This window comes from Octodon degus, unplaced genomic scaffold (genome assembly GCF_000260255.1).
Source record: "Octodon degus isolate 3935 unplaced genomic scaffold, OctDeg1.0 scaffold00046, whole genome shotgun sequence".
Classification (NCBI taxonomy): Eukaryota; Metazoa; Chordata; class Mammalia; order Rodentia; family Octodontidae; genus Octodon; species Octodon degus.
Genome location: NW_004524622.1, coordinates 1,655,511 through 1,670,626, shown reverse-complemented (window position 1 = coordinate 1,670,626; position 15,116 = coordinate 1,655,511). Strand labels below are relative to the sequence as shown.

At 51.6% G+C, this 15,116-nt stretch overlaps 2 protein-coding genes across 3 annotated transcripts; one reads left to right on the top strand and one right to left on the bottom strand.

Annotated features, from left to right (window-relative positions):
* Positions 1-1,708: 1,708 nt before the first annotated feature.
* Positions 1,709-8,178, top strand: Egr2 (early growth response 2). 2 transcript variants are annotated; one of them, XM_004632024.2, is made up of 3 exons: positions 1,709-1,893; positions 4,366-4,474; positions 5,737-8,178. In XM_004632024.2, exons 1-3 carry the CDS (start codon positions 1,795-1,797, stop codon positions 6,984-6,986), a joined length of 1,458 nt encoding a protein of 485 aa, XP_004632081.2. In that variant the 5' UTR covers positions 1,709-1,794; the 3' UTR covers positions 6,987-8,178. The 2 variants fall into 2 exon arrangements, with proteins under 2 accessions (XP_004632081.2, XP_023571984.1); XM_023716216.1 differs by lacking the exon at positions 1,709-1,893 and adding an exon at positions 3,744-4,265.
* A 3,073-nt stretch (positions 8,179-11,251) lies between these two features.
* On the bottom strand, positions 11,252-14,909 carry Ado (2-aminoethanethiol dioxygenase). The gene has a single exon (XM_023716207.1). The coding sequence runs from the start codon at positions 14,575-14,577 to the stop codon at positions 13,765-13,767; it is 813 nt and encodes a 270-aa protein (XP_023571975.1). The 5' UTR covers positions 14,578-14,909; the 3' UTR covers positions 11,252-13,764.
* Between the last annotated feature and the right edge of the window lie 207 nt (positions 14,910-15,116).

Genomic DNA, 15,116 nt, shown 5'->3' with positions numbered 1-15,116 from the left:
TCACTGATGTGTACATATCCGATGCCCTTTGAGTTAGGGATCCACACTCCCATGTGTTTGCACGGTGAAAGGAAAGTCTGACACTCCTTTCACACCCACTCTAGTAACAGGATCAGGATGGAAGTAAAGAAGAATTAGATTACAGTAGAAAGATCTATAATGACATTCAAAATGCTTCTTAGTAAAGCAAAATGTAAATATTAAATTATCTGTGACATTCCTCATGACTGATTGAGGTCCTGTCACCACATCGTGTATGAAAACAGCAAGACTGAGATGAGGATAGTGCCAAGAGAGGACTCCAGAAGACCTCGTGGCTGCCTGCCCTATCCTTCAGCCCCTACTCCAGGAGCAAGCCTCCTAAAGAGCTTCTCTATTTTCTTATTTTATTTCTTGGGTCAAAAATTGGGACCACACAATTAGAATGTGTCAACATCTTGCTGCTTTTAAATAACCCGGATACAACTTCATGTTCCCATTTATTTGGGCATTTTGACAACTCTATAATTTTTTAAAAACCATTTATTTGTGGGTTTTTTTTTTTTTCAAAAACAAAACAAAACCCTCCAAAGTTCAAATGTTTAATCTTAGGGACAATGGTCCACCTTTGTATTCCAACACCACATCCCTCCCCCGTTTCTCCTAGCCAGCATTGTTACTTGCTCAGTAATCACCTTCGGAGTTTTCATTATGCCTACCTCTTTCTTCTCACAACTCTTCTTCCCTCCAGGAAGGACACTGACAGGTCGGTTTCTCTTATGACAGCACCATTGGCATGCTGGCTTTCTGCCAGTCGGGTGTACCCACCAGGTTTGGAGAGCCCGAGTGCAGTCCCTCCCTTTGCACCGCAGAAGCCTGTCTCCAGCAGCCCCCTCTCTTCCCTTCAGGAAGCCCTACCTCGGCTTCCCTCTTCTCAGAAATGCCGAGGAGAGTAGATAAAACTGACGAAGGTGACCTGTTTCTTCCCTAGTGGGCGAGCCAGCTTGCAACTCTCCAAGAGCTGTTCTTTCTGGCACTGTTTTCCTGAGAGCAGGATGTAGCGACTAGCACCATACCTGGATTCGGAAGACCCGGATGCAAGTTGGAACTGGACCACTTAACAGCTGCGTGGTTTTAGGCAAGTTCCTTTAGCTTTCAGAGCTTATCTACCCACAGGACGGCCAGCTGGGAAGGAGCGCCCCTTGGTTTTGTTCTACCCATATTTAATACCTCTCTACCCATATTTAAGAGACATTCTTTAAAAGAAGAAGGAAAAGCAAAGGTTATAGGAGCTATCTGCTAACAGGTGGATGATCCAGAAGGTCTCCTGGCCCTGGCCCCAGGCACCCTCTGCAGCCTGCGCGCCCCTCCAGCTCGGGCTGCCCCGCCCCCCACTCCACCCCAGCGCTGCGGGCGTGACTCCACATAGCTCCGAAGGGAGGCGCGAGTTCTGGGGAAGCTCGGAATCCCGGAGGGCCAACCAGTCGCTCTAACCTGCGTCCAGGACTCCTGGCGGGGCTTTTTCCCCACTCTTACCCCGTGGCCTGCTCCTCTGCCAGGGGTGACAGCCTCCCCGGCAGGCGTACTGCCCTTCGCCGGCACCTGGGCGTCCGGAGCTCCCCCTCGGGCTGCGCGCGGCGTCGGTCTCCACCCGCCCACGTGCACCGAGAAGAGCGACGCGAGCAGCGGCTCGGCCGCGCCTGCCGCCGTGGGGGCGCGCCTCTGGGCCGCGGGGGCGCAAACCGAGCCCCGCCGCGGTGACCGTATTTGCATAATCCCCCCCTCCTCGCCGCCTTTCCCGGACTCAGGCTGGAGATGAGAGTCGGGCTCCCCTCCGAGGTGTCGTCTTGCCCGTGGTCGGCGTGGGGGCCCCGGGACCGGCCGGAGCGCAGGCGGAGCGGGCTACCGCACGTGGTAAGAGCGTGGATTTGTTTTTTTTTTTTTTCTTTTGCTTAGAGATGGGACTTCACGCGTTTTTTACTGGGGCTGAGACCCTTACAAAGTGGGTTCTAACCTTGCCGCGATTTCTTTCCTTTGCCCTTTTACACTCCACCCCACCCCCACTGGAAAAGAGCCCACAGCGTTGAACAAAAACTTTCCCAAATTTGCTTGGACTTTTGAAGTCGCGGAGATTGCGGGTCCAGGAGGCCAACTCTTGCTGCGGGAAAGGAAGTAGCGGTGCTCTGGAATAGGAGCCGACGGGGCTCCGGGCTGCCGGGGGTCCCGGATGTGGGCGCTCGGGCCAAAGCAAGCGCTGCTAGACTAGAGAGCCGCGGGGCGGTCGCAGCAGGTGAGCGGCGGGTGACCGCTTGCAGCGCCTGCTTCCTCCACGGCGTGGCGCCGTGGCTCCTGCCCGCCAATTCCTCTGGGCTGGGCTGCTCAGGGTCCAAATCAGGAAAGGGAAGCGCTCACCATTGAATCTTGGTCCTCCGCCGCACTAGGGCGCGGCAGGGCGGGAGACCGCCACGGCCAGGCGGGCGCAGAGCGCTCCTAGTGCGGTCGGACCCGCGAGTCCAGCGCGCCAGAAAAGGGCGCGGCATGGATCGACTCTGCAAAGTTTTAAAAAAACCGCTTTGAGAACTAAATAGAAATGTTTCCAGGGGGATCAATTTCCTCTCTTAAGGGGCACCCGTGTGCAGTGATAACGGCTCCAAGGTGGCGTTGGGCACGCTGCTGTCACCCTGGACCGTGCTGAGCTCGCTGAGATGATCCTGAAGAGGGAGAGTGACTGATCCTCCCAGTGCGTGTTCCGCTACAGGGTTAGGGTGGGCAGGGTGCGCCCCGGAGTTGGGCTCGCGGGCATCGGGGATACAAATAATGGAGCTTGGAGGTTCTGCGGGCGCGGACAGGGTCTTCGCGGAATATCCTGCGGGGCGAGCCGTAACACCCGCACAGGGGCGGGGGTCTCCTGGCTGGGCGGGCGCACCAGCGCGCTCGGTCCAGAGAGGTGTGCAGCGTAAGATGCGCGAGCGGGTGTGGATAGGACAGCGGGGGGTGGGAGCGTGCGGAGCGGAAGTGTGTGTGTGTGTGTGTGTGTGTGAGTGTGTGCGCGCGCGCTCCGGGGCCAGTGTCCAAGCTCCCATCCGGACGCCCCCGCGCCGCCGACCGCCCAGACGCACCGGGAAAGGCGCCCGCTGCGCGCTGCAGCTGAAGGGGTCGGGACGCGCGGCTTGGGAATAGGCGCCTCCGGCCAGCCGAAGGCTCCTTCTGAAGCTCGTGCAGTTATTCTGCTCCCCCTCGGGTCTACCCCCAGCCCGAAGGAGCCCAAAATACTTAAACAAACAAACAACCCGAACCTGTTCCGTTTTCGCTACTGTATAAATAGAACAGACTTTCCAAAAAAGCAATACCGCATTCACTCTTATCACCAGCCACTTCTTTCCACCAAGTAATTCAGAAAAAAGCAGTCAGCTTCCGTGAATGCATGTAGCTTTTTTTTTCTTCTCTCTCTCTCTGTCTTTGCCTCCTTTTGCTTGTGGTTTTGAGCTGCCAAGAAAGTGAGTAGGGGTTTGACTGTAGTGTCTCGGCTGGGCTCGGTTTCTTTCCGAAGTTTAATTTTCCGGAATGGCTCCCAAACAAGGGCCGGGGAGGCGGAGCCGCGGGCGCCGGATCTTCTCCTTTTTTGGAAAGTCCGGGAGAACCGGAATTCCTCCCCGCCCCGGGAGGCTGAGCCGCGGCGCGACCCCACCCGCTCGAGCTCCCTCAGAGACCGCGGCCCGGCAGACCGCAGTGCGCCCTCCCCGTAGTACCACGCCCCGCACCCGGGCTGCGGTTCAGCCGCGCGTCCCGAACCCTCGCGGTGGCCGCAGATTGCAAACGCGGATTTGCAAGCCTGGTGGAGCTAGAGCAGCTGAACCCGTATGGAAATCGGCCATGTGACGGCAAAAGCCGCGGGGCCCAGCCCTGTTCCTCAGTCCATATATGGGCAGCGACGTCACGGGCATTGAAGTCCTGCCCATAAATACTTAGAGCAACACTTTCCGTCTAACTGGGAGAGCAGCAATCGATTAATAGCGCGGCGCGGGGACACACAGACTGTTATAATAACACTACACCAGCAACTCCTGGCTTCCAGCAGCCGGAACACAGATCGGAGGGAGCCAGTGGCCTCGAGCCATTTTTCTTCTTTCTTAAAAAACAGCACAAAGCAGCAACTTGTTTGCTAGTTTTATTTCTGTTGGATTTTTATTTTTAGCGGTGGTTGTTTCTAAGAGTGGAGGGCAAAAGGAGATACCAAGGCAGGCAGAGTCCTGTCCCTCACCAAAACGGCTTCTCTGACACAGCAGGTAGCGAGGGAGTTGGGTCTCCAGGTTGTGCGAGAAGCAAATGATGACCGCCAAGGCCGTAGACAAAATCCCAGTAACTCTCAGTGGTTTTGTGCACCAGCTGTCTGACAGCATCTACCCGGTGGAGGACCTCGGCCCCACGGCAGTGACCATCTTCCCCAATGCCGAGCTGGGAGGCCCCTTCGACCAGATGAACGGAGTGGCCGGAGGTAAGGCGCGTGTCCTCGTCGCGGGGCTCAGAGGGTGCTAGGGTGCGAGGTGGACGGCGCAGCGGCCCTGACTTTGGAACTGGGCAGTGAGTGCAGAAGGGCCCCGAGAGAACTGCACCGGGGCGCCCAGACCAGGTAGCCCACGAAGCGGGGCGCAGGTGGGCGGGTAGAAGCGGCGCCCTTCTGGGCCTCGGGCGTGCGCGGGCCCTTCCGCTGGCGCCCTTTGGACTTCTCTCCTGGGGTAGGCACGGTGGGACTGCGAAGTTCAGGGCTTCCCGGGAGCGCTTAGCGACGGGAAAGCCTAGCTGCAGAGCAGCCCAAGAGACTGTCCGCGGCTCGCTCCGGAGCAGAGCCAACACGGGGAGAACCTTACGGCGTGCTCTTCGGGCTGCCTGGGGACGCGCCTCTGCCGGCTTGCTGCCTGCGCAGCGGAGGGGTTACCCAGGAGGGGCTCGGCCAGAAGGAGGCGGTGGGGGGCGGGCAGCAGCGGGAAGCAGCCCCCGGACTCCGAGGGAGGCCCGCGGGGGCACCGGCGCCGCGGGTTTCCTTGGCGATGCCGTAGAAAGTCGTTGCCCACAGCCCCCGCGCCTTGTAGGAAGCCCAGCCGCTGGCCTCGGGCGGCCGGGACGCGCGGGTGTCGGGCGAGATTGAGAATGTTGAGAAGGGAGAGAGATGCTGAGAAGGGACAGAGACCCGTAGGCTTTCTGGATCAGCCTGCAGCCCATGCAGCCTCCGCCTGTCAAAGTGCAGAGGGAGACAGCGAGGGAAGGCACTGGAGGGACGGCACTGGGGGCGGAGGCGCCTGGAAAGTGACGCTGTTCATTTTGTGGGTTCTCCTCTGGGACTGGTACCTTGTCAGAAGGACTGGCACCTTCTCGCGCTGGCTGGGAAAGGTCAGTTCTTAGGTGGTGCCTGTCCTGTGCCCCAGCCATGGGACCCTCAAGCGGCAGAAAAGTTCCAGGCAGATGGGTTATTTTAGTAGTGTTTTTGCCATTATGAGGTGTTTTTATTGGGGGCCAGAGCCACAGGTGGCTGGCAGGGTGTTGGAAGGAACTCATCTTGTTTTCCTGGAGGTACTTCTGGAGTTCTGGATTTGGGCCCCCCTTTCTAACTGGCTCTAGGCCTCAGTTTCCCCACCTGTTGGATTGTGCTCCAGCTTGCTGGGATCCAGAGCCTTGGGAATGGATCCACAGAGAGAGGGGCGAGGGGGTTTTGGGGCTGTATTCTCATTCTCCACCTCCACCTTGCCTCTTCTCCTGCAGATGGCATGATCAACATTGACATGACTGGAGAGAAGAGGGCCTTGGATCTCCCATATCCCAGCAGCTTTGCTCCTGTCTCTGCACCGAGAAACCAGACCTTCACTTACATGGGCAAGTTCTCCATTGACCCCCAGTACCCTGGTGCCAGCTGCTACCCAGAAGGCATCATCAATATTGTGAGTGCAGGCATCCTGCAGGGCGTCACTTCCCCTGCTTCGACTACAGCCTCGTCCAGTGTCAGCTCTGCCTCCCCCAACCCGTTGGCCACAGGACCCCTGGGTGTGTGCACCATGTCACAGAACCAGCCTGACCTGGACCACCTCTACTCTCCACCACCACCTCCTCCTCCTTATGCAGGCTGTGCGGGAGATCTCTACCAAGACCCCTCGGCATTCCTGTCTGCAGCTACCACCTCCACCTCCTCTTCTTTGGCCTACCCACCGCCTCCTTCCTATCCATCGCCCAAGCCTGCCACGGACCCAGGTCTCTTCCCCATGATTCCAGACTATCCGGGATTCTTCCCACCTCAGTGCCAGAGAGACCTGCACAGCACTGCTGGCCCAGATCGCAAGCCCTTTCCTTGTCCCCTGGATTCCCTCCGGGTCCCACCTCCACTCACTCCACTCTCCACCATCCGTAACTTCACCCTGGGGGCCCCCAGTGGTGGGGTCACAGGACCTGGGGCCCCTGGAGGCAACGAGGGACCCCGGCTGCCTGGCAGCAGTTCAGCAGCTGCAGCTGCCGCCTACAACCCACATCACTTGCCCCTGCGACCCATCCTGAGGCCTCGCAAGTACCCCAACAGACCAAGCAAGACACCGGTGCATGAGAGGCCTTACCCATGCCCAGCAGAGGGCTGTGACAGGCGGTTCTCCCGCTCCGATGAGCTGACCAGGCACATCCGAATCCACACAGGGCACAAGCCCTTCCAGTGTCGGATCTGCATGCGCAACTTCAGCCGCAGCGACCACCTCACCACCCACATCCGCACACACACTGGGGAGAAGCCCTTTGCCTGTGATTACTGTGGCCGTAAGTTTGCCAGGAGTGATGAGAGGAAGCGCCACACCAAGATCCACCTGAGACAGAAAGAGCGGAAAAGCAGTGCTCCATCCTCATCGGTGCCGGCCCCAGCGCCCTCAGCCTGTGTGGGGGGCTCACAGGCGGGGAGCAGTCTGTGCAGCGGCAGCAATGGCACTATTGGTGGAGGGCCACTGGCCCCTTGCTCTTCTCGGACCCGGACACCTTAAGACCAGACTGAGGGTGAACGCATCAGCTCCTCCAGGCCCTGGAGACCCTTTGTCCATTCCAGCTGCACGACCAACACTACCACCGTTCCCTACTCCTTGTTACTTGGTTGGGCAAAGGGTTTTGGTGGGGCCCAGCCTGGGTCTTCTTTCCTCTTTGAAGTGAGTCCTTCCCAAAACATAGCCCATCCTAGTGTCTCTTAGGTGAGCTGACTGTCACCCCAAGGCAGTGAGGGGACTCAGAAGAGGGCATGGTGTGGACCCCTGGCCTCGAGGGTTAAGGTTTATCTCTGCTTTAAAGGGTTCTTTGACTAGAAGGGGTTTGCTCCTTTTTTACTTTATTTTGACCCAGGACAGGTTCTTGATCTTGGATGTCAAGAATTGATCTGAGACTTTTTCTACAGTAGGTTGGGAGATGCTGATCTCTTTAAGTGGGGACAGCAAAGAAGACAAGCAAAACTGATGTGCACTTTATTGCTTGGGACTGATTTGGGTGCTGTGCAGTGAGCAAAACAGCCTTCGTTTAGCATCTGGTGGCCCTAGAACAGCAAATCGGAGCGTATCTAGTCATCTCGACCCTTTGAGCAATATGTATTATAAACTCAGAGAACAGAAGTGCAATGTGATGGGGGGACCTAGCAATATCTGCTTCTTGAGTTGAAAAATGTAGACTTATTTTTTCAGTGTATATCCACTCAGAGTTTGTGTATTTTTGATGTGCACTGTTCTCCAAGTTCTGAACCTTTGGGAAAAAACGTAAAGCATTTATGATCTCTTGAAATGAGTCAGAGGTTAACTTATTTAAAGAGTGATGTACATATAATTCTCTAAACCTAGAATGCATGCAGTTGTGATGGAAGTGTCCTTGGTGCCTTGTGTGATGTAGACAATGTTACAGGGTCTGCATGTAAATGGGTTGCCTTACAATGGAAAAATAAATTCACTCCCTGGGTTAAGTATGGCTGTATATTTCTGCTTATTAATATTTGGAATTTTTTTTAGAAAGTATATTTTTGTATGCTCTTGTTTTGTGACTTAAAAGTGTTACCTTTGTAGTCAAAATTTGAATTTGTTTGGTTATTAGCCCTTAATAGTTGTGGAAAAATAAATGATCTAACACAAAAACCACTAACTGAAGTTCAAATAATGAATGGCTTACAACTATAGTGTAAATAAATACTTTTCAACAATATTTTTGCTGTAGAAGTCATTTATGAAATACTGGATGGGAATTAGTCATTCAGCACCTGTGGAACTATTAAGAAAGACCACTAATATCAGTGAGTTAAAGTGCTTTGACCGAGACAGGACAGCCAAGTTTGTCTGCTAGCCTGTGGACACCCTACCTGCCACTCCAATCTCCATTCATAATCAAATGCTAGTGTCCTGGGGATTTCCCCCCTTGTTAGTGTAAAAGTGGGGAGGCGTTGTTTTGACTCATTGTTCCGTCCTCTGTAACAGCCTATAGCTTCTCTGCTCCTGAGTGGGCTCCGGAAAAGAAATACTTACAAACAAGAGCCCACTCAGAGACTACATGTTTGTAGCTGCTTTCAGAGCTCTCTGACCAGGCCTGGAACTCAGACTAGATGTGGTTTGTGGAAAGTGTGGTGGCGTGGTCAAGCTGGAAATGACTTTCAGGTTCCAGGATTAGTTTCATGACTACAGAAAAGTTTTTGAAGGCACTATCACCTCTTCAGATCAGAATGCTCTCAGACACTGCTGATGACAGCATTCATGGGTTTCCCAAGAAATTACCCCAGCGCTCATTTCAGCCTTCCCGACTGTACTGTTAAACAGAAGGGTCACTCACCTGCTATATGTTTAGTGGGCTTAGAAGATGCTATCAAAATACTCAGCTTGTGAAATACATGGTATTTACTTGCCTTAAGAAAATATCAAAGGCTGAATACTGGTTTGCAAAGCAAAATAACCACAGGGTTAATTTTACTGGAAGAATTGTGTAGTAATTTTACAACATGTTTACTAAAAAAATTGTATTTATCCACCTATTATAAGCAAACAGATTGTGTCTTTACTCTAACATCTGGACGTTAACATCATTTAAGTGCACCCACGGCTCATTACACAGATGTAACACGGCAGAGCATTCAGCATTTAGTTACATGTGAAAGTCCCTTTTGCTTGTCTCTTGCTGCAGTTAGGCTCTCAGGCCTGACTTTTGATCGCTTGTACTTCAGCATGGCAGCAGCTCATGGTTACTCCTAGGAACCACCTTTTTCCTTTAATGGAATTTGAAACTCAGTTTATGGAGGTAGTTAATCCTTTTCTCTGTGTCCTTTTCCATCCCTCTTTCAAGGATAGGGAATATCTTTTTAGAATTGCTAAACATACATTTCAAAATTTGGTTATTTCTCATGAACTTCTCCTCACCCTTAGCCAATTTTGACAAGCATAGAATGCCAATGTCGATAATTACATGTTAACAAATCCTTACAAGATTTAATAAAATATAGTACATTCAAGTTTCATACAATACGTAATCATCTTGACAAATTTTAGACCACCTTCAACCAAGATAATCTGAACCACTGTTTACAAAGTAAGCAAGTAAAATCATTTAAAATACAAGATTGAAGATATTTTGATGACAAACTGATCACATGCTCACTTTCACCTTACTTGATGAGGTAGTAGTAATCTATAAATATATATATATATATATATGTGAGGAACACCACACTGCAGTGTTTTCGCAGGGCTAACCTCATGGCTTTTACTCCTACGTTAATGTGAGGACAGTTGTTCTTAGATTTTCGTCTTACAATCTTGGGGGTATTTTTCACAGGCATCTCAGTTTTTACTATGCTCAAAAGGCACAGAAAGACACATCCACTAATCTCTTGCATATACCTTATAGAATATTACTGATACTGTTACTGCTTTCTTATTAAAGGTACTTCTGGAGAATAGCTCCTTAAAGTTCGTAACATTTTTGAGATGGTTCAAGTCATATTATCAACAGGCTGATTAAACCTAAATAAGGTTTATGAACTAGACCATTTAATATCCTAACTGCTAACGAGATCAAAGCAAATTGCTTTATAGATTAAAAACTGTTAAGGTTGGCCAAATAGCTCCACGGATTAAGGCGCCTGGGGGATTCAATCCCCGGGCCTGCCCTGCCAGCCCTGCCCATGGGGCATACTGAGAGGGCAAATGAGACTGCGCTTGGTGGTGCGCCTATAATCCCAGCTCTTGGGAGGCTGTAAACAGGTGGATCAGTATGAGTCTGATCTAGTAGTGAGACCCTGAACACCCTGCAGACCCTTCCCTAAAATAAAAAAATGAAAAAATAAAACTGTTGCAGTAATATTTTAAAGTTCAACACAATTTGAGTGTGTGTGTGTATATGTGCACAGGGGTGGCCAACATCAACACAGGTGTGTAAGATGTTGCCTGTCCAAACTACAACTACACAAACTCTACAGGAAAAATATTAAAGGAAGAAAATGTCTTTTCTTTTTAAAGAGGAAGATTATGACTAGACATCAAAATCTCAGATGTATTTTGTCTTTTTGTTTCAAAGATCATCCTCAAGGAAATAAACTAATATTAAGTTTATGCTATTACTTGGACTTTAATAATCTTTAAAAGACTGTCAGCTTTTAGTACAACAGTACAGGCTCTGAACCTTTAGCAGGAGTATATATAGCAGGAAATGCTTTCCTTCTCCAATTTGCCATAATCAAGATTTTCTCTAAACAATTTTAAACATTGCTTTGTTGGCCATAAGTGCAGTTATTTTATCTATACACCCAAGCATCCCTTAACTAGACGGTTAAGTATCATGAACAAATGGTTTCCTTCTTTGACAGGAGATTCCTCAGTGCACTGGACATGACTAGGGTCAGCTTGTGCACAAAGCCTAATTTCTAATTGAGAACTGCAGTTCCAGACAGCAGCAACAAGGCTTCCAGGGCAGGGTTAAACAGCAGTGGGCAGATGTTTGAATTAACCATATGCTGCTGCTTCTGAAGCACAGCACTCAGAATCCTTATGAATAAAGAGCTGACGATCCTCCCAAGATGCAAGCCACCTACGAGGAGACCGCATTCGGGCAGAAGCTAAGAGCTGCAAAGAACTGCTCTTGACAAAAGCACGTATCCCACATCTTCATCAATAAATGGAAGGACTAGTAAAAACCAGTTCTCAAAAGTAGTAAGCAGGTACACAATTTTCTGCACTGATGCAACTGGTGTAACAGAGAATCTGAAAGCTTCACAAGTATTTAGACAGACAATTTCTCATCCATTGAGAGGCAATTATTGCATTTATTATTCAATGAAAAAATTAAATGATTAATACCATTGTGCTCATTAGTCTTTCCCAGGAGAAAATGACTTTCACCCACAGGAACTAAAACAAAATCCGCATTGCAGGACAAGGAAGCAGCAGCACAAGTCCATCAGCTCACACTTGATGCACAGAGGCGCGGTTTCCGTAGCCCATTTTGTCTTTCTAATGAGCATACTTTTTCTGTACTGGCTCATGAAAACAAGTTACATTTTGTTTTCAGCATTAATTTAGTCAGATTTTACTAGAGAACCAAATCTCACTGTTCCTACTGGACTAAATTAGAAGGATGTATTGCTGTTTTGGCCTGAACAACTTCAGTCACTTCTGAAAAGCACCCCGATCTTTTCCTTCCAAATAGCTTAGAATTGAGAACTTTTATTACTTTTTTTGGGTAGCACAATCTTTCATAAAAAGTTGTTCTTTATTACTGTCATATTTCCAGGATGCTTCTTTAGAGTTAGTTTAACATACTCGATTATACTATAACATACATATTACTATCAACAGTCTTTGTAAATAAAGTTTTTGCTACAATTTTAAAAGGTGTGACCCACCAATAATAATTGCACATTCAGTACTGTGCTATAAAAAACATAAACATATTACTTTATGAAGTTCTGTAAGAAAATTATTTGCATATCTAGAATTTGTTTTCAAACTGTGTGGCATGAAAAGCCACAGGCCACCACGCCCAAGGCCTCTGGAATCACCAAGGTGTGAGGCTGTGCTGACAATTTCTGCAACCCTGGAGGAAAGGCTTGGTATGACACCTATGTCAGGTTTTATAACAAGTCTTCGGTGGCATGTCATGCAGAATAAATGTCTCTTATTAAAAAGAACTTGCTTTTCGGTACTAACAGCTGGGAACTAATACTCCTTCACCCTGGGTCTCGGAAACCTAGTGTGGTCAGAGGCAAGTTGCAGTTTCCCCCAAGGGCAGCAAACACTATTGACAATACTAGTAAATTTTCCTTTGTTACAGACAGAGGTGAACTGCCACAGGCACAAATCCACCAAAAGGGCTCAGATACCATCCCCGTAAATCTCAGCATGTTTCTTTCTACTGCTTGTTTTTATGACAAGCTTCATGAAAAAATGTAATCCTATAAACAGTAAAAAGGGGGAAACAACACTCCCTGGCCTGAAGCAAATCGTGTTAGTACATCTGCAAACAGGGTAAAGTTGCTCAGCTTTAATAAGGACAAAAATTAACCTGACAGATAACTGTTGCTTCAGGAGTGGGAAGCAGGAAGTGTTTCATCCCAAGTTTCTGTGCGTTACAGTGCCTACCAGTATAGTCAATTCCCAGCTCTCCAGCTCCATGATTCTCTCGGCCTTCTACCTCTTCCCACAAAACACAGCTGGTGAAACAAGTACCTGCTCTCCCATTGGAAGGAGAGGGCTAACACCAGGAGCAACCCCGGGGAACCACAGCCCCCTGGCTCCTGGGACAGTGTGAAGCAGTCACCAACAGGTTTTCTTCTACTTCTATAGGAAGATATTAGAAGTCAACAGGCATGTGGAATTCAACAGTTGGCTAGGGGTGTTTTACATTCAGTTGTTTGGAAGCATGACAGATTGAGCTCTGATTTTGGTTAGAAAACACAGAATTACACTATCATCTCTTATAAGTAGAGCAGGACAAGAAAACAGTCACTTAAGGATAATATAGTGTCTGCATTAAAGCTGAATCTACAATAAAAAATCTGCTCGACTCACAAATCTGGAGATTCATGGGGCAGATAAGCTCTGAGGAAGCAGCTCTCACTGAGAAATGCAGGTGCTCAAACTTTTTCGTAGAGGCTGCCTGAGTAAACCAGATGTGGTGACTGAGCAAAGAAAATAAATCTTGTCCTCCACATGCATAGTTACGTTTTCAGAGTGATCCCAGAACTCTGAAAAGATGATTTAATTTTCGCAGGGCAGCTGCGACCAGAGAGCTCACTCTAAAAGCTGCATCTTTTGAAAATAGTTTTAACCAATGACTTGAACTAAAACCAATTCAAACCATTTGGCCAAGAAGTCAATAAATTAATTGTGAAGAGGAAAAGGTGGCAAAGGAAGAAGTGAAAACAAACCCTTATTTACCAAATGGGGTTGGGGTAAAACCGTTTAGTGTATTTTGTATAGCATGGATAACAAAGGAAGAATATTCTCATATGGCTTTAGGATGGAAGCCCTTCAGATTCCCGGCCCCAGTCCCCAATCCCTGCGGGCAGTGAAAGTACCAGAACCCAACCCAGCCTCCCGCCCACCCGCCCCCATAACCGTGCCCACGGCTGCTGTCCTGGAGCCCGCGCTTTCCACGACTACCACGGACGCTGTTGCGGTCACTCCCGTAGATCCGACGCCCAGGGTAGGGTCAGAGAGCACGCACGACTGAGCCCTTGAGGTGGGTGGGTGGCGAGCAGCAGGCCCCATGAGGACAGGGCACAACCTGGGCACACGGACAGCATCTGTGGCTTCAAGGGAAGACCTTGGGGCCCGGATAGGGTTCCCCCTCGCACCAGAAGTCATCGGCCTGCGGGGTCTCCAGGAGCCACACCTCTCGGGGCAGGTCACAGGCTGAACCAGAGGCCTCTTTGGGCCTGACTGGCTCCAGCACCCGGTAATAGTGGCAGTCTCGGCCGTCGTCAGGGTCGTACGGCGGGGCCAAGATGTCCAGGAAGGCGGCGGGCCCGTCCACCGCGTCGATCTGGTGCAGGTTGTCCCGGGACGGCGTGAGCACACAGGGGCTGCTGGCTGCGGTGTACTCGGCCCGCGATCGTAAGACGCCCGGCCGCACTGCCTCCCGCTCCCGGGCCTGCAGCGGCGGCTCGAACTGCTGCTCGGGCGGCGGGGCCCGCGAATGCTGCGCCCCGCCCGCGTCCAGCTTGTCGAGGCAGCTGATGCGCACGGTACCGTAGAGCACCTTGAGCATGCCGTGCATGCCCGGGTGGTCGTGCAGCGGAATGGACGTGCCGCTCTTGAGCAGGAACACGCCGAGGCTGAAGCCGTGCGTCTCGTAGATGTGCATGTAGGTGACCGGCGGCAGGCTGGGCGGCAGCGGCTGCAGCGTGGCCTTGCGCGGGGCGATGTTGAGGTCCTCGGCGCGGACCTGGGTCAGCAGGCTCTTCAGCTTGCTGAGGTTCTCCGGAAAGCCGGGCGGCAGCGGCGCCTCGGGTTCCGCCGTCGCGCCGCGGTCGGAAGCACCGCGGCCGCCCCCGCTGCCCCGGAAGGTGAGGCAAGCCTGGCGGGCGATCCGCTGGATCAGGGAGGCCATGTTGTCTCGGGGCATGCTCGGCGGCTCCTCCGTGCGCCGGGGCCGGCCTCCTCCCTTCTTCCGCCCCTTTCCGTCCCCGGCGGCCGCCACGGCTGCCCGCAGCTCCAGGCGAGGCGGGAGGCCCCGCAGGCACCCAACGGTCAGTGGCGCGGCTTGGCCGCCGCCGCAGTTGCCAACCTCAGCGGCCACGCGCCAGCAACGGCCTGGTGCACTCGTCTCCCGCCTCTTCCGAGCGCGCACGCGCACGGCCCACACCCCGCACTAGCGCTCGGGAGCAGGTACCCGCCGCGCGGACAGTGCCAGGCTTTGCCTTACGCCCAGAGCTTCATTCATGCGGCCCGCACCAACGACGGTGGCCCGGCGATCAGGGCGGCGCGCAGAGCATGCTGGGACTTGTAGTCCACTCTTTTCCCCCAGAGAGCCGATTTTCCTCTTTCAACCGGACAAAGGAAGGGATACTAGACCCGTGAGGCACAAAGCGACCTTTTCCAGATATTCCAGGTGTTTTCGTGTTTAACAAAAGGGGATGGGGGTGTGTGTGCCAGAGAAGCAGC